The 20,348-nt window shown below is 38.0% G+C and overlaps 1 protein-coding gene across 7 annotated transcripts in view; it reads right to left on the reverse strand.

The window, feature by feature from the left end:
• TFAP2A (transcription factor AP-2 alpha) overlaps positions 1 to 17,076 on the reverse strand; it is a 40,623-nt gene extending 23,547 nt beyond the window's left edge. The window contains exons 1-3 of one of the 7 annotated variants that reach the window (XM_089682174.1): positions 16,969 to 17,076; positions 4,344 to 4,778; positions 1,759 to 1,810 (exon numbers count right to left, since the gene is read on the reverse strand). In XM_089682174.1, coding sequence (XP_089538300.1) covers positions 1,759 to 1,810; positions 4,344 to 4,778; positions 16,969 to 17,061 — 580 coding nt within the window. In that variant the 5' untranslated portion in view covers positions 17,062 to 17,076. Of the gene's footprint in view, positions 1 to 1,758; positions 1,811 to 4,343; positions 4,779 to 6,161; positions 6,674 to 6,920; positions 7,534 to 8,741; positions 8,896 to 12,921; positions 13,077 to 16,968 lie in introns of those variants that run through there. The other 6 variants (XM_089682176.1, XM_089682175.1, XM_089682173.1 and 3 more) reach the window with 6 other exon arrangements.
• Between the last annotated feature and the right edge of the window lie 3,272 nt (positions 17,077 to 20,348).

Genomic DNA, 20,348 nt, shown 5'->3' on the forward strand with positions numbered 1-20,348 from the left:
AAGCAAAGTGAAGGTGAACCGTTTCAAGAATTACCGCGTGCATTCTGTTTCCTGACCTCCTTAAAAAAATCGTTCTCTAATGATCAAGCCAAGACAATATATAGTGAAAGTCATTTACAAGCCTCCTTAAAAATGCATTCTTTGCCAGGGCTAAAGCAGAGGCGTGAACAGGCTGATAAATTCATAGAAAAAAAAAACAGGAAAATCGTCAAGTTGGAATAAAATGAAACCCAAGTGAGAGATATGTGTAATATAGCATGATAAATTCAGTAATCCGGTTATGTATGCAATCTGGGTAATTGGGGCTGATTTACAAGGCGTATTTTTTTTCCGCTGGGCAGGAGAAGTTAGATATTTGTTCCCAGTCGGTTTACAGGGCATTATAAAAATTTAAATTTCTATTAAGCATTTAAAAAAAAAAAGCCTAATACTGAAGCCTAGTGTGAACATGAAATAAAAAATTTTTTTACACTTACTGTGTTTACTCTAAACTAAAATGATAATGCAACATTTGGGTCTTTTATGTTATTTTTATCACGATACAATCAAAATATACATTTCTATCATGTTATCTAGTTAGCAAAATATAACCTATGCAGCCATAGATTAGTATCAGAACATGCAAACCAAGCAGCGTTTTAGTAGTCCGGCCATACAGATGACAGGCAGAGTTCACCGTCTTTATATTCTATATATAATAGTGTGCCATAGAATGAATTGGGTCTGGCTATCCTATGCATTTAAATTGTGGAGGATAGTCAGACGTATGGGGGCCCTGGATAGATCACTTGTGACATTAATAGCTCTGGGGAGGCTAATAGAGACAATAGGAGTTAAACGAACTCTTGAGATTACTACTAATAGAAGAGCCAATTATCATGCTGACTTGGAAAAGAACAGTTTTAAAATCCATCTCTGCTAACAGAAAATAAAATGAGCAAGAAAAACAAACTTATTTGTGTTTTCTTAAAGGCTAGCCATACATTATACACATTTTTTTGTACAATTTTTCCTTTAGATTTACCAAAAACATATAATATGAGGTCAAACCTAAACACTTTCAATTTGGATTAAATCAGGCAGGTCCTTGCATTGCATAGTTGAAGGTAAATCTTGAATGAGAAAATTGTATAATGTATGGCCAGCCTTAGAATTCACAGTCCTAAGCTTTTAAATTTTAACTCAACATTTTTTTTTGTCATTGGGGTTACACCATTTTATAAAAAGGCACCATTAAAAGGAATTAATCTAATCATAAAAAAATTTAAACATACGGAACAAAGTTTTCCCCAGCCTCATTAACACAGTGCTACAAATGAAAAAGCAGCAAACTAAAACCTTACAGTATAAACAATACACCGCAAATTCAATTTGGAACATTTTATGAGATTATTCACGTAAAAAAGGGATAGGCAAGGTACAGTATATATCCTACAGCAACCATTTCTTTCAAATCCCCAGGACAATGAAAGATGACTATTGTTAGATGGCTGGGAAGGAATGCCTAGCACGTTTGCTCTTTGCCTTTATTATATAAGCCGGTTATCTTTCTTCTCGTCACGTGACTGTATCAAACCTATTTCCAAACACACTCTCATGCTATCTAAAGGGTAGATTTCAGCTTTGCAAGTTTTGCATAGTTCAGACTGAAGCTTGGCAGTTTAGGTTTTACACAACAGAAAAAAGGAAGCTTGTAGGGACTTGTTAGGAATGCAACAGCAAAAAAAAAAGAAAAGAAAAAAAAAGAGAGAAGCCTACCTTTCTTAATTACAGTTTGATCTGCGATGTTGATACCTGGATCTTCTACATGCTGAAACAGAAACACATAAATGTTTTAAAACACTGTCATAACAAAGGAAGAGGAAACTGTCAGAAGGGGGACATGCTGCCCATGGAAAGCCTAGACTGCACAGTAGTGGGGAGGAGGTGGGGGGTGTTCTCATGATATGTGCCACCTAGGAACACAAATGGGGTTATAGATGGGGGTTCTGCACTGACTTCTTCTTGGAACATTCTGTCATCATAACTCACTTCTCCTTAAACAGCTCTCATATTGTAAGGAGGACCGGAAATATGCTCCCAGCCGATGCAAGATTAACAGAGATCAGCAGAAATGGATGTGGAACCATAAAATGGAACGCATTCCTAATTATGTGATGCAGGGGTAAATCAGCCTTACAGTAGATCCCTTAAAGGGCCCCTCTTTCACTGTCATGGCATTAGATGGGCCCAAATGGATTATTACAAATGATGCAGCTTTTTTTTTAATTTAATGTTTTAAATGTATAACAACATCTGCATTTTGTTTTATAGTTAGATGAATCGCAGACAATAGCCAGGGCGTTGTAAATAATGCCAATCCTTGCATTGGTTCTGACCTGCTTAAGAGATCCCTTTAAGTGGTATCCCCCCCCCACCACCAAAAAAAAAATAATAGCAGTGGTAACATTTTTCCACTCGGTTCTGGATTTATGCTCGTGTTAATTGCGCCTGATCTCAATGATTCCGGGTGGATGGTACTAAGTTGGTTTATTACGCCTTTTATTATACTCCATGCTCTCATTTGTAACTTGCCTAAAGTGCTCCTGCATTTAAGCATAATTAAATTGAGAAATGTTCAGAAATGACTAGTCTAGTTCTCTCTTTTAAGTATATGGGGGGAAATCTGATCCCTTTATGTTGGCTCAGTCAAGCCATAAACTAGAAAAAAATACTTTGATTTGGGTTGTTTGAGAGCAGCACCAGGATTTACATGGAAAGACCCCATAGTGCTAGGGGATCATTAACTTATTTCTGAGATCTTCTTCATTTCTACTCATCGCTAGTTACAAAAAGATGACAGGCACAGCTAGGGATAGAAAATTGAGTTCTTTATGTTCTTAAGCAATCTTTTTTTTTTTGTACTCTTTTTTTTTTACTTTTATTTTTTTTTACAGCATTGTATATGCATTTTATTAGCATTTATGGCCATTTAAACGCTGAGCTGCAGCACTGAACAAACAAGCAGGGTAAATAATAACTAAAACATCACGTTAATCCTAAATAACCACCCATATCTCTCTATGGCCCCCGGTGATATGTGTCTGTGCTTACATAGCATTCCATATACACAAGCCGGTTCCTCCATGCTCATCTACGTGATCAAACCATTGACAGGTCATTAGAACAATAAAATAGGGAAATCATAGCTCTGCTCTCTTAGATCTTGAAAGTCGTTCAAAGGCGGGTATTTCCCCATTTCACAATAAATTATCCCCTTCCCCCCCAACCTTTCCTATACAATGCATTAAAACAAAATAGTAATTTCTGTCTCTTTATACAGCTTACAATTTATCATCAAAAACTAAAAATAGTGAACAAGCCACATATCTAAATAAAGAAAAACGAATACAAGTACAGTTAAAAAAAATAAACACAAGTACAATAAAAAGAACACAAGTACAATAACAAAAATGAACACAAGTACAAAAAAAAAATAAACACAAGTACAATAAAAAAATGAACACAAGTACAATTTAAAAAAAAACATTTCAGTGCAGCAAAGTCATTGACATGACGATATGTCATTAGATATATCCTCTGCCATAATCGTTAAACTGTCATCACTTTATTTCTCAGCAATATCTAATCCTTGATTTTTTGGAAGTATTTAGGAAAAGGTGAAAGATTATCCATGAGTTACTCTAAAGCCACAATGTAAGATGTGTCAAGGTTAAGATGTGGAATGAACTGCTGTTGATATACCTCCCCTTGCCTTCTTTGTGAATGATCAATGTCACGTTTAATTGTAAAACATTTTAATTGCACTTATTGGTAACCGAATTAAGCTCCAATAATTTATTGTTCAATTTTCTCCCTTCACATACTTAATTCGATAGAAGTGGGATAGGAGGCCCTGGTGGGGTCTGGGAGCTCTCTAATGACGCATTGCCTATAATGTGTTAAAAAAAATGAAAAAAAGGGGGGATTTTAATATATCCCACTTTCATTTGTTATGTCTTTCAGGCTTGCCAGCTGCAGGTAGAGGCAGGAGTTGTATTAGATTGCTCCTGCATGCCATTTCCTTAATTATAAAGGACAGATTATTTATTACACAACACATCCATCCTGTCTGTGGCTCTGGCTCTTTACAAGGGATAGGCATTGCTCTGCCAGATTCCCTTCAGTTCTATCCTTAGAGTCCATATATGAAAGAAGGATGCTCATACAGGACTGGGGTGGGCTAGGGTGACATATCTTTTAGAAAAGTCATGTATATACGGCAGGGCCTTAAAAAGAAAAAAAGATGAGAGCAAATCATAATGAGGTCAAGGCTGTCGGTGAGGACTGGGAAGGCAACTTACCGAGACGTCTTCTATTGCATGAGATATGGAGTGGATAGGGATGTCCCCAAGTCCTGAGCCTAGCCCATGAGGCCCATGCAGTAGATCTTCGTGTCGCCTGTAATCCCTTCGTGGGTCCAGGCCGGACAGCTGGTGGGGTATCCCCCGATGTGTGTGCAAAAGGCTGGCCTCCTGGCTCTGTCTCTGACCCGGCCACCCTGGGTGCTGAGGCTGGGGCTGTGCATGGAGGGAGTTCAGGCTATAGGGGTCGTTAACGTGGGAGTAGGGGTCTTGGGATTGGGGGTAGATGGGTTGGTATGGAGGGGGGAAATAGGGGGGCTGAAAGTCAGTATTGGGGGTGTGGGAAAGTGGAGGGGCACTGGCGTAGGGGGACTGGCCCACTGTGCCCAATTGAGGTAACCGAGCTGTCCCATTGCTGGTACCGTCGTGACGATCCTAGAAGAGAAAACAGGGGCAAGAATTAGAAATCAGCCCATTGCTAAGCAAATCTCACTATGAGCTTTCTGTAGCTGTGTTTTTAACTATATACAAGACATACATATTTTAGAGAAAGCGAGAGAGAGAGAGAGAAAGAAAAAATCTGTATATATATATTACAGAGAGAGAGAGAAAAAAGAGAGGAATCTCTCTCTCTTTATATATATATATATATATATATATATATATATATATATATATATATATATATATATAACTATATATATATAGAGAGAGAGAAAGAGAGAGAGTATATTCTGTAGCAATGTGTTTACCTATATACAGTACACACACATAGATAGATAGATAGACTGAATATAATATATGTGCATATATATATATAAATAGAGAGAGAGAGTTTTGTAAATCTCTCTCTCTCTATATATATATATATATATACACACAGTACAGCTGTCTATCTATCTACACAGAGAGATTTCAAAACTGTATATTTATATATATATATATATATATATATGTATGTTCTGTAGCTATGTTTAACTGTACTGTATACAGCATACACACACATATATATAAGAGAGAGGGATATTAGAAATAAATGTTAAAACTATATATATATATATATATATATATATATATATATATATATATATATATATATAACACATTTTCCTGCATAGGTTGTTTCCCCTGTTATTGTGCAATACTCTTTCTAAAGATATAATAACATTACTTGAAATATTTGAAGAATCTGCATCCCTTAAAAAACCGTCCCCTTCCACAGACATGCAGATACACCTAGGCACATGCAGAGTTTATTCATTCCCCCATAATGGTTTGTTTTGATGGAAGTGACAAGCCTTGTTCCTTGTCTGTTTTGCCCATATCCTGGCCCCGACCCCTTTCCATGGCTGGGTTTCAAGCTGTCCAGGTCTCTTCGCCCACATAATAATCCAGTATTTATAGAAAAGACATTAGCTATAATGTAAAGACTGAACCACCCGTTATTGTAGTCAATGTAAAATATCTAGACAAACCTTTTTTCCCCAATCCAATCACACATTCCGGATGGATAGGTTAAGGGAGAAGTATGCCTTAAATTAAAGGGCATACCAAGCCAAACCATATGTTTAAAGTTAACTCGGAACCGACACATTACAAACGTTTTAAAATATGAAGGGCTCATTTGATCATGGAGAAAACACAGGATGTATTAGATAAAATCGCATGTCAGGTAATAGTAGTCATAAAAAAAAAATCCAGGGAACCAGCCCAATAAATATTACGAGTTGAAGCCAAAAGCGGAAACGTGTAGCATTATTAACCCTAAACAACAATAAAAAAAAACAAACAATATAAACATAATTAAAAAAAACTCACCATCGCTGAAAAACTGTGAACTAACATCAGTGCAGATTAATGTAACAAATCAAGGTAGAAAATAGAAAAAAATAGCTGTAAAGCAAGCAGGAAGAAAGAGATCTAGGTGCTACAAAATAGCCAGCACTAGAATATCATTACTAGAAAATCATAGCGCCCAGGATTGACAAGAAGCCACCAAACACCATAATCCATCAGAACTGGAAGAAATTCTTCATTTGATGTCGAAAAGAAAAAAAATCACTGTCTGGCTCAGATGTTAAATAGAAAGTTTTTTTCTCTCTGTGTTTTATGCTGGGCTCCTTAATCCTTGTTGATTCTCTTCTCTCTTCTTGACTTGTGTAGCGGTGCTGGGCTTGCTAGCAATGAGCTTGCCTTCCTCCCAGCCCTAATAGCAGATATTCATGACTATTAATATTACACCAATACTTAATAAAGGAAGAATGGTTGGAAATCGAGCGTGAACCGAGCAAAGCAACTCAAGGCAGAGCCCTGTTCTAAATGACGTCCATTGAATGAAGAATCAGTGTATCTAATCAGAGAGGTGGAGGGGGTGGAAAAGAGGGAGAGACACGAGTGAGTGAAGGAGAGAGGGGGTTGGCTGACGAATCACAGGGAAGGGGGGACATTTTAAAGGTTGCAGGGCATGAAAAGTGAAAGAGCTGTAGAGTGTGGGGATCAGTCAGTGACAGGAAAGAAAGGATGGGGAGTGGAAGGAGGGGGGGGGGGCAAATAACAAAAAAAAAGAGGAATTGGCACCTGGGAATCCTGGGAATATCCTGAATATGCCATTGGCATTTCTGAGCTTCTCCTCTTGCTGCTGGGAATGGGAAGGCTCTCTGGGCTCTCCAGCCCTTTGCTTTTCATTTCTGTATCCGAGGGGCCCGGATCTCCTGTCCTCTGAACCTGATCCATAGCCCGATGGGCTCTCCAACCACAACAAGCACAGCTCACAAAGCAGCTTCCTATTCCAATAGCCAGACAGGCAGATCCAGGAATCTCTCCCCCCTCTAATTATGGCTTATAGTCTATTTGCTTTCTCTTTCAGAAAAGAAAGCTCTTTTTTTCTTTTTCTTCCTAGGCATCCAGATCAGCTCTCATGTCCTTGTCGCCTAGGCTCAGACAAAAGAAGGGGCAGCAAGCCTAGCAGCGCAGGGCTTGTGGGAGCATGCAGGTCCCGGAAGGGAGCTGGGGGAACTTTGTCTTTCTTGTGTTAGCTGGGATTTCCTGTCCTGCATCCACAGATCCAGAGTCCAGATGTTGGGACAGCCGGACGGTTCCCCTCCCGTTCAGCTCTGGCCAGCCGGGGATGTCTATGGACAGCTCCTGTCCGGTAAGGCTCGGCCGGGGCTCTTGCAGCTTCGCCTTTCTTCCGCCCGATCCTGGCTGCGGCTCTGCAAACCCGTCCGACTGGCTCTACCACTCCGGCAAACAACTCCTCCAAAAATATTACATGCTCAACTTTACAGAGCTCTTAGCTGGCTAGGGTTAGAATAACAACAGTCATCTACCGCCTGCATGTTCCTACAGAACTATGCACACCTAACAAAATAAAGCTTTAATCTCACTTTGAAAGCGAGATTACAGGCTCTGGGCTGGAGCTGGGCGAAGTTTTTTTTTGGTGGCTTTTTCTGCTCTGTGTTCACATGGGACGCATGTTACTATCGACTGCACACATTTCCCTTATGCCTAATTATTATTATTTCTTTCTTTTTTTTTTACCAAACTCAGCTAATCCTTTCCATAAGGTCATCTGATTGAAGAAAATGTAAATAAACTAATTGCTTGTAATACACCAAGGAAAAAAAAACTTTTGAAAACCATATGCTAACCATCCATGCTTTCTTGCGTATTTCAATGCAAAAAGCAAAAGAAAGGCTCATTATTGACACTCTACAGATTTACAAGAGATCCAAGCAGAAGAGATAAAAACAAGTCTCAACTGTCCATCTGTAAAGTGCCCCAACCACTTGGGGAATCCTCCCAGCTCTCTGCCCTGCAAGTCTTAACAAGACAATGATCCATACTCACACCGACCTTGCTTGTCTTTGTAGACGCACACTTGTGTGTCTTTGTCAAGCTATATGGTAAAAAAAGTAAAAAAAAAAGTAAAAAAAAAATCTAAAACAAAAAACAAAAAAAAAGACAGCTCATTTTGCCCGACACTAACACCGACCAGAAAATATACAATGCAAATAACCACTTAATAAATACGTAATAAAATAGAATGGTTTCGTTTACACTGCTTTCAAATTTGCAAATCTAGCCCTGATATTTAAATAGATGTTCTGTTGATTGAGAAAATAAATTGATAAGGTAGACGTCATGAGTTCGTAAATGCAGAACATTGTTAAATGCTGTGTTCAAATAGAAATCCCCATTTTATAAAACCCAACCACTCAGATGGCATAGTTACGGTGATGGGGTTAATGTTTGCTTGCTGTAAGAGTGCAAGCAGTTTGGAAGTCCATCATGCATAGAGATCAGGATACCCCAAGCTTTTTCTAACTGAGAATGTGGAAATCTGGCTCAAGTTTGAAATCTGTGCAGAGGATCGGATCTCAGGCTCCTAGCCCTTACCTCACACTCCTCGTATTTGATATTGTCGGTCAGTTTCCAGAGCATTTTCATGGGCTTTTGGGAAGAGAAATTCGCCTTTCTCCCTTGTCCCCACAAAAGTCTAGAGCCCCTGTGTGTTGTACAGAAAGAGTGAGGCTGCTGCAGTGTTTGGTGCTCTGATATCTCCCTCTAATGGTGGAAAGTTGCCTCTTTTTTTCTGCTGCTCTCCAACAAGCCATAAGTACCTTATTAGCATATCAACAATAGCCCAATTGCTAGGTGACATAGGAACCTGCTCTGAAGGACGCTGCTACAACATAGAAAAAAATCTGACCAAAACTAGAGCAATTTAACTATTCCCTATTGGATACTTACAGGAACAAGTAACAACACCAAAAATACATACAAATACCTATTTTGCATTGAAATACTATTTCTGTTGGTCAGAATTTCAAGATAGCTACACACATGTTGGGTAAGTTTATCCTCAGTGTCCATAGTAACTATTATTATGTATCATGAGGATTTGTAAACCAAACATCAGAAATTATTTTGCCATAGAAGGTTGGCTTAAAGAATTAATACTGTATTATTATTATTATTAATAATAATAATAATTATACTTTTTTTTTTACATCTACTTATTTATTTTACATAATAAAGGGAGATAGTACAATAACAATACAATTCAGTACAAAGGCTCGTGAGAGCTTACAATCTACTAGATGTACGTTGTGTTCAAAATAAATTTTTCAGCTAGAGACTCCCCCCTTTTTTTTAGTCTGTGTCCTATTTGATATTCTACTTGGGTGAATAAATATGTTGGGAAAGTGTGAAATGAGAAAATTATGCACCATCTAATGAACAGTTTCACTTTGACATTAGTATAATGGTTCATTTTAATGGATAATTGTACTGGACTCATAGGAGAAACTGGGGCAAACAGCCGACTAGAAAAAAATATACCTTCTCCAATCCTATCATAATTCTCAGCATTTTATTCCTATGAGTTTTTCCCTTTTGGGTCGATTTACTAAAGGCAATAGGCTGCTCTCTTTGCAAGGGACGTTGCACTTTGCAAGGGATTTTTCCCCAGAGCTTAGGAAAAGAGTGATTCTTGGCTTACTTCCATCATCCAATCAGGTGCTAGCATTTTTTCCTTGCATGTGATTGGGTATTATGTTCAAAGTGAAACTTCACCACATTCACTGAGCTCTAGGGAAAATACCATTGCAAAGGGCAACTTTCCTTGCAAAGTGAACAGCTTGTTTGACTTAAGTAAATCAACCCTAACAGGTTTCATTTCATTTTCTTTCTATCCTGTGTCCAGGCAGCAGTTAAGCTCCACCTAGTGTTTTTTGGTGGGTGAATAGGTGCAATAGGGTCCAGCTCAGTCCAATGTCATGAAGATGCAGGAGGGCTTTGCTAACCTACAGACAGTGAGCTCTTTTCTATTGTGCCAGCACTTGTCTAGTCCAAATAGTTGTTTTTAGCTCATTGAAGTTAAAATGAAGTTAAGATTAGCCTTTGGTGTATGTGCTAATAGGCTGGCAATGTGAAAAGGGGCTCCATAGCTTGAGCTAGCGCCATCCACTTGAGGTCAGACAGGGCCCATAGTCACATCAACAAGATTACCATGACCGCCCAGCTAATTGAATGCGAATTATTAGCGTTAGGATCAAACAGAACAGTGTGAAGGTTAGCAAGAGTGTGAAAGAACGCTTTAACACCACCGAGCACATCAATAGTCTTTGCATTAAAAGAGTCATCATTAACATTTCTTGGGTGGGGTAGTTGCATCCAGGACCTGCTAATAGTGTGAAACTCTTAAATATACATGTCCACTGCAAGCCTCATTGAGATGCAGAGACTCATTATTGTATTAATACCACCATTGAACAGCTAAGCTTACCTATCCCATGATACTACACTGCTGGTATAATGCAGATATAAATTAATAGTGACAACATACTATATAAACACCATAGATAATAAAAAAATATCCATGTTCAGAGCAAGTCTCAGTGAGATGCACAGAAATTCCAGTACTATTGCCACCATTGAACAGCTACCTTCTGATAATCTGATACTACATAACTGGTATGCAGATATAAATGAGTGGTGGCAACATATTTATGTAAATACTATATATAAAAAAAACAAAAAATACATGCCCGGCACAAGACTCATTGAGGTGCAGACAAATTCGTGTATTATTACCACCATTGAACAGCTACCTACTTATAACTTGATACTACATAACTGGTATGCAGATATAAATGAGTGGTGCCAATATATTTATGAAAATACTAAATAATAATAATAATAAAATTAAAAATAATACATGCCTTACACAAGACTCACTGAGGTGCAGACAAATTCGTGTATTATTACCACCATTGAACAGCTACCTACTTATAACTTGATACTACACAACTGGTATGCAGATATAAATGAGTGGTGACACAATAGGACATAAACACTATATAATAAAAAAATATATATACATGTCCTGCACAAGTCTCATTGAGATACAGATAAATTGTATATTGTTACCACCCTAGGAACAGTAAAGTAACTGATAATAGTTGGTAGAAAACAGGTGAAAAAAGTGAGTGGTGGCAACAAATACAAGAAAATGTATTGTGCACAAATACATCACTCATATCCTATTCTAACAAAGACTAGTAACTAAAATAAACAGTTATGCTAGCCAAGCACCAAAGAAACAAAGTAGGCCTTACTATGCAATGCCTGAATATACTGAAGTCAAGGGTAATGTATGAACCACCTTGCTGAATATCAGTAGTGATATTAAAATAATCCTGGTAGTTGATCTTTGAATAACAAGTGATGATAATCTATATAATATAGAGTGTTTGAATGTCTTGTCAGGCCTATATATTTTAACAAAGTCATATATGTGTGTCTTTTTTGGACACTAGAAACCTGCTTTTGTCTATCTACTTGCTATTCATAAAAGGAGGCAAACATATACATGAACTGTGTATAATATAGATAGATAGATAGATAGATAGATAGATAGATAGATAGATAGATAGATAGATGGATACGCAAGCAGAGTGTACACATACCTTCAAGGTACATGAACTGAACTGTACATCATACCTCCACAGACATTAGTGTGTACAACATAACATGTATACACTGTATTGTGCAATAGACATACACATATGTATATATATTTATAGTGAACACAGACACCTGTAGGTGCCTTCACAGTGTAGTGCTCTATATACAACTGAATCAAAACCTCTAAAATACACTATAATATCTATATATCCATATCTATCCATCTATCTATCTATCTATCTATCTATCTATCTATCTATCTATCTATCTATCTATCTATCTCTCTCTCTTTCTATATGTATATATATATATATATATATATATATTGCACAGACAACTGTAGGACTCTTCACCACAGTGTAGTGCTCTATATTAAAAGGAATCAAAAGGTCTAAAACACACTATACAATACACACACCCACTCTAAAACACACTATACAATACACACACACACACACTATATATATATATATATAAATATATATATATGTATACAGCTATATATACATTACACCACCTTTGAGGCCCTGGAGAGAGATTTGCTGTATATGAAAAGCGATCCCAAAATCTGAAACACATGTATTACAACACAAATACATATCAAACAATACACATATACTATGCAGTTTACAGTACATCCCTACACCCCTATCTACAAAGACTCTTCAGTCACATGCTCTGCAGTGTAGAGAACAATCCACAAGGAAACCTACAGTAATGTGGCCTGCTTGTAGAGTGAATGAATTCCAGGCAGACATCATTCACCTTCCTATCCAGCCTATAACCCTGTAGAAAAATAAGTGGCTCAGGGCGGTTTTGCCTGCTCTGTTCCTCACCTGCCTTGTATTTTTAATGAACAGGAACAGTCTATGACAGCAGACAAAGGCAAACATTTATCTGCACCTCCATGGCCTTCCAGTACTAAAGTTAGATCCACAATGGTAGAGTGTAAGCTACAGATAAAAATGATATATATATATATATATATATATATATATATATATATATATAAAAAGTGTGACAATGCTAGAACAATCAAGAATCACATACTCATTAGTAATCCAAAGGTCACTGAAGATGTCATTTAAATAGTGGAGTGACATCTCACCTGCCAATCAACCATCTTGGCCAGCATGGACATCCTCTAATCCCTGACTGATGATAGACTGAGGGAACCGCCTGTTGATACGACCAGCTTCAACAAATCCTTCTCTTACCTGCACAGGAACATCTCACCTGCTCATAAAGAACTGGTTGCTACCTGTGCACGCATGCGCACAAGTTAGGAATTTTTGCTTAGGTAACTTACTATGTTCTTAGCTGTCTGAGTTGTTGATGGATTTACAGCAACCGAAGTCTCCACATAAACACCAGGTTCCCTCCCCCTTCCAGTCCCCTTACTACCAGCTATTTATTACTCAGGGGTGGCTGATCTCCTGCATTGATGAAGTCAAGTGCTATGGTGATAATGGGGTAGTGAGACCCCCTATGTGTTCAGATCCTACTCTGAATTTAAGGGACTGTACATTAGTATGAAATTCCTAGTGATTTTATCAATATCTTCTGCTGAAGAATGAGTTTGGTTTTCTATTTAACAATGTCCTCCTTTTACTATTAAAAAAAGACCCCCCACCCTCCCCACCCTCCTGTTATCTTGCATCCTTTCTGTCACAAAGGGAATGGTTTGTATAATGAAACACATCTCAATAGCACATTACTGCCGGGTACATTATTAAGGCAATCTTAATGCAATAAAGCCTTACTTTATGCCTGATAGCAGATCTAGAGACAGTAAATACAAACCAGGCGCTGTTTGCTTTGTGGTAAATACACTGATTGTTGACTATAAAACAGTTATGGGCTTGTGATCTTGTGTTCTACCTTCCAGTAAAAAAGTAAGGACATCACAAATCACATTATGCTTTGTGGCCATTCCTAAATCCAGCTATACACTGGGAGGGGATTCCTAGGGAAGGGAGCAGCCAATCAGATTTCATGATCCACAGTCAGTATATAGCTTGTGCAGTTGCTATGGGTAACCACCCCATCCTTACTTTGTTTCAGACTTCTAGATTTGCTATATTAACTGTAGATGAATATATACTTAGCTAATGTGGAGTTACAAATGCCAGAAAGCTAATGTGGAACTACAAATGCCAGCAAGCTAATGCAGAATTACAAATGCCAGCAAGCTAATGTGGAGTTACAAATGCCAGCAAGCTAATGTGGAACTACAAATGCCAGCAAGCTAATGTGCAACTACAAATGCCAGCAAGCTAATGCAGAATTACAAATGCCAGCAAGCTAATGTGGAGTTACAAATGCCAGCAAGCTAATGTGGAACTACAAATGCCAGCAAGCTAATGTGGAATTACAAATGCCAGCAAGCCAATGTAGAGTTACAAATGCCAACAAGCTAATGTGGAACTACAAATGCCAGTAAGCTAATGTGGAACTACAAATGCCAGCAAGCTAATGTGGAACTACAAATGACAGCATTCCCTCCAGGAATCTGGATAAGCAACTAGATTCCAAAGTACATTTTTAGACTTTAATGCATACATATTAAATGCACTTGCTACTTGATTTAGTAACCCCCTCCTACCAATTGCTCAAATCTACTCCACTACTATGGGGGGGATTTATTAAAACTGGTGCACACAGAATCTGGTGCAGTTGTGCACAGTAACCAATCGGCTTCTAACTTCAGCTTGTTCAATCAGGCTTTGACAATAAAACCTGGAAGCTGATCAGCTGTGTCAGATTCTGTGAGCACCACTTTTAGTAAATTTCCCTCTATATGTGTTTATCAGACCAAACCTGGACTGACCATACATTATACAATCTGATTGTACAATCTTCTTTTGCGAATTACCATCAATTATGTAATGCAAGGGCTGGCCTGGTTTGATACCGATAGGTTTAAGCTAATGGAGATTGTACAGAGGTTGTACAATCAGATTGCATAGTGTATGGCCAGCTTTAGCCACTTGTGGCTTTTCCCCCCAAAAAAAAACAATCCTGGAGAAGTTTGTGACAGGTTGTGAGTCTGGTGTAGCCCCAAAACAATCACAGCCCTCTTCTGCTCAGTGTTTAATGCCTCCCTGCTCCTCTAGTGAAATCAGGAGTGCACTCCAGACAAGATCTATGAATGGTTTATTACAATGTACCGGCCTCCCAGGATGCCCCCCAGGTGTTGTCTTATGATGACTACATGGCAGCAAAGAGCTCCTGTCAAACTGTTGGAGAGGAGCATGGAGCTATCCTCCTGTTGTATACACAGCGGTGTACATTACTCAGCGAGAGAAGGGCTGGGAGAGGCTCATAAGCAATGAGCCATGAAGGATACCATTCACACCACATCAGCTAACAATTCCCATCGATTACAGGAGATAGGGAGCTGCCTGAAAGTAAGAGCATTCGATGTATCCACTCACCTGTACAGAACAGTAATGGAGCTGTATATCTCTTGTGAATACACATGTAATGTGCTTAGGAATTGGGTATGCACAGGTTTGATTCAATAAGGTGTTGACTTTTGGAACATCAACTCACTTTTAAACGTTTACTCTAAACTTAATAATCCAAATTATTAATAATAACAACAATAATAATAATTACAACATCAACAAGAACACCACTGCTACCATTACTACTACAACAACTTATACTACTACTACTACTGCTACTACTACTAATAATAATAGCAACAACAAAAATACTACTACTAATAGTAATAACAATCATAATTTTAATAATAATATTACTTCTACTACTACTACTACTAATAATAATAATAATAATAAAAGTGACAACAACAAATACTACTGCTAATAGTAATAACAATAATAATTTTAATAAAAAATATTACTGCAAATGCTACTACTACTACTACTAATAATAATAAAAGTGACAACAAAAAATACTACTACTACTAATAATAGTAAGAACAATAATAATTGTAATAAAAAATATTACTGCTACTACTAATAATAATAATAATAACAGCAACAACAAAAAATACTACTACTAGTAATAATAGTAAGAACAATAATAATTTTAATAATACTATTACTGCTACTACTAATACTACTACTAATTATTATTATTATTATTATTGAGATTAATATTTGTAAACATTCTACTTAACTTAAATAGCACACTGAATATTTCTTAGTAATTTGACACATAAAAAAGTTTGATTAAAGTTACACCTAATAAATTTAGAAGTTACAGGCGAATACAATAGTACTAAAAACTGCATAGTACAGAGATATTTATATACATTGTTCCAAGTGTTTTTCTATCTTTCTTTCTTTCTTTCTTTATTTCTTTCTTGCTTTCTTTCTTGCTTTCTTTCTTTCTTTCTTTCTTTCTTTCTTTCTTTCTTTCTTTCTCTCCTTCTCCCCTTCTTTCATCCTTCCCTCCCTCATTCTTGCCCCCACCTTCATTCCCTCTTCTTTCCTGTAGAAAATCTGTAGAAGCTTTCTTCTGCATATTTGATACAATATTCTTCAACAGGTGTTTAGAAGCAGATCGCTATATCTGCACACTGTTTACAAAGCAATGCAATCATCAAAGACATTAATCTGCACTTATCAAATTCTGAAATGCCTTAATCTGCCCTGGAGGAAAATAACTTAAAAAAAAAGAAAAAAAGCAGTGTTCTGGATTACCCCTTTTGTTGTTAGAACCAAATTCATGACAGATGCTAGTAGTAACTATTCTATCTATCTATCTATCTATCTATCTATCTATCTATCTATCTATCTATCTATCTATCTATCTATTTATCTATCTATCTATCTATCTATCTATCTATCTATCTATCTATCTATCTATCTATATCACACACACACACACACACACATATATATATATCACATATATATATTTTACACAGACACTTGTAGGGTCCTTCTTGCCCTATATTAAAATGAATCAGCAGTTCTAATACACACTATTATAAGCATCGCAAACACGCGAACACTCACTTTCTCTATGTAAGATCCTTCACAGTACATTGCTGTATATAAAAACGAATGAAAAGTTCTAAAACACCCTGTACAACACACAAATACATGAACACACACACACACACATGTAGACGATAGAATGTATCTTCCGTTAATACTTTCAATATCTGTAGTTTTACCTTTTTTATCTGTTTATAATATCCTTTCAAATGATTATGGTTCCCATTACAAGAAACTCCGTAAAAGCTTAGAACAGTTGGGTTGTGAGCCATTATAGAAGTGGATGTTTTCTAAAAAAAAAAAAAAAAATATATATATATATATGCACAAAGTAAACTTTGTGGATGTCTTGCAATCCCCCTGCAGTCCTTGTCCATCAGGCAGGTAGGGTGAAGGCAGTCTTGCGATGTCACAGCCATGCAGCTTCTTTCCTGTGCAGCACAAGCCGAGGCATTGCTGTGTGTCCTCCCGCCGCTGGATTTATGGGGAACATAATATTGTATTTAAACCTCCAGATCTAAATTAAGGAATTATCCCGTTTCCATTTTAGCAGTTTTCTTTCCTCTGAAATAGAAAACCACGTGCTAATATTACTAGTCTTTTACTAAGCTTGCAATATCCTGGGGAGTGGTTAGAAGAGCCCAGCTACAGAGGAGCTCACATTCATAGTTAGTAGCCACAGGCTAATGCCATAACCAGAACTCCACCGACTTTGTAGACTTAGCACAGAGTGTCTTTGTTTTTTTTCTGCCACTATAAATATTGTTTTGCTATAAATAGACACAAAGGTAACGAAATATGCTGGAAAAAGTGTCCTAAGGTACCTTGGTGCAAAATGTCTGGATTTTATTTTTTGTTTCTTGTTAAGGTGCTGGCTTGTGATTGCACATAGAAAACATGGGAATAGCTAGCATCTGCTCAGAGTTCTTTTGATTCGTATTAAAACTTGGGTGATACTTGGCTTTTGTTTGTAATTTATAAGTAGAAGGTTTATTTTCAATGAATGATACATTATACAGTCAAAAATAGTGTCTACTCTATACTCTAGTAGTCGATGAATGATACATTGTTGTGGTGAAGGAAGACGAAAAGGACTAAATATAAGTAGTGCATGGAAACTCAGTATAAGTAATCTTTGCACTGTAAATAAAGTGTAAGAAGCACATTATTTAATATTAGGTGTAGGGGGAATGCAGAGAGATGTTTGGACACACACACACCCCACCACCATATAAGCAGCACCTGGAAAAACACTGTAACAATGTACAATACCATTGTGCCATAAACAGTAGGATTACTGTAAATGTGAAAATTAAGGTGGGGTGAAGGGAGAAAAATAGGAGAAAACTGGTACACACACCATAAAGAAGGAATATAGCAGCACAGGGCACATGGACATGCACTATATAATGCCGTTTATAATCATGCCATAAACAGTATGTACAGTACAGAAAGTGAAAGAATTAAGATATGGTGATGGGAGAGAATAGAAGAGAATACTGGTATAAAACAAACACCAAATACTGTAAGAGGGACCATAGAAGAACCGGGTACATGGAAATAGACTACGTTAATGCAGCATTCAATCATGCCATACACAGTATGAACAGCATTACATTATATATCATATTACATGTAAGTGTGTGAATAAGGATATGGTGATGGGAGAGACTAGAGGAGAATACTGGAACACACACACACACATACACCATATAAGAAGAACCATAGCAATATGGAACACATGGAAATACAGCATATATACTGTATATGCAGCATGGAATTATTCCATAAACTATATGTACGTTTTTACATGTAAGTGTAAGAATTAGCACATGGTGATGGGAGAGAATAGTAGAGAATACTAATACACAGAAACACACACACACACATCCCTCACTGCTTGTCCTGACCAGTGAAACCTACTTTCCTAAAGGAATAGAACTTGTTCCTTTTATAGAGTGCATGTTCAGTTAGAATAGTAAATATGACAATGCTGTGTTCACTTGCATAATCCAATCAGGTGTATTAAAAATCATTTGTTATTTTTTTCTTGCACAAGATAGGTTATTGAAAGTGAACACAGTTTCACAATATTTACCAAATCAAGTGAACATACAATATGCGAAGTGAACATTTACTGTAAAAAGTAAGAGCTTGCTACCTGCAGTGACCTGCATTTTTCTGCAATGGATAAATGCAGGCCACCACCAGGGGCGGACTGACCATTTGGGAACTCGGGCACTGCCCGAGGGCCCTGGGTCAGTAGGGGGTCCCATGAGATACCACCCATGAGGGACCACAGATGATCAGGGTGCCGTGTCGTGGCTCTGTGGCTTACGTATGTATTTGCAAATGTGTGCTAACTAAACCCCTGTTATAAACGCATACTGTTAGACTGGTTAATTCGGTTGTTAGCAAGCTGGCTGGCAAGTTGTCCAAGAACATTGTTCTCTCCCTCTTTTTTCACTATGTGATGCCTGTTTATGTGTCCTTGCTTCATAAGCCAGTTATAGACTTGGGCGGGTGGCCACTTTTATGCATGTTTGATTTTTTGGTACGTGGGTGCACTAGGACCCTGGTTGCCATTGTGCTACATGCTGGGGTCCAGTGCACTCCTTTGCCTTTAAGAGGGGTGGCTCCCTCAGGTCCACCTGCCCTTGATCTACCCATTAAATGCATGTGCCTCTACTATGGGGACTCACAAATTTTAGAGTTAGGACCACAGATGATCAGGGTGCCGTGTCGTGGCTCTGTGGCTTACGTATGTATTTGCAAATGTGTGCTAACTAAACCCCTGTTATAAACGCATACTGTTAGACTGGTTAATTCGGTTGTTAGCAAGCTGGCTGGCAAGTTGTCCAAGAACATTGTTCTCTCCCTCTTTTTTCACTATGTGATGCCTGTTTATGTGTCCTTGCTTCATAAGCCAGTTATAGACTTGGGCGGGTGGCCACTTTTATGCAGGTCCCATGAGATAGCCCTGGTACCTTTCATAGGCTTTTTTGGGTGTGGTTTGAGTGTGGGCGAGCACACAGGGGCCCCATGATCCCCTATTGCCTGGGTGCCCCATGAGTTGTCAGTCCACCCCTGGCCACCACTATATGTTGCATTGAAAGCAATTATTTCCTATATGCCCTGTTCACACTACAACACTGGTGTGATTTGCAGTGTGTTGCAATGTGGAAAAATACAGCATGTCTGCTGGATGGCTCCACATGTCACTGCACAGCACCTACTGCCCTCTCCTGCAACTACATAGTGCCCACTGGCCATCCTGCCACTACATACTGCCTTATCCAGCCACTTCACACTGCTCACTGACTGTCCTACCATCACATAATACTCACTGACTGCCCTGCCACTACATAATGCACTACCCTGCCATTACATATTGCTCACTGACTACCCTACCAGTACAATATGCTCTCTGACCACCCTGCCACTAAATTCTGCTTCCTGACCACCCTGCTGCTACATACTGTTCACTGACCTATCCTGCCTCTACATACTGCTCATTGACTGCCCTGCCACTTGATACTATCCTATCCTGCCAGTTCAT

The sequence above is a fragment of the Staurois parvus genome, unplaced genomic scaffold (genome assembly GCF_062004578.1).
Source record: "Staurois parvus isolate SC_StPar_1 unplaced genomic scaffold, SC_StPar_1.0 ptg000287l, whole genome shotgun sequence".
Taxonomy (NCBI): Eukaryota; Metazoa; Chordata; class Amphibia; order Anura; family Ranidae; genus Staurois; species Staurois parvus.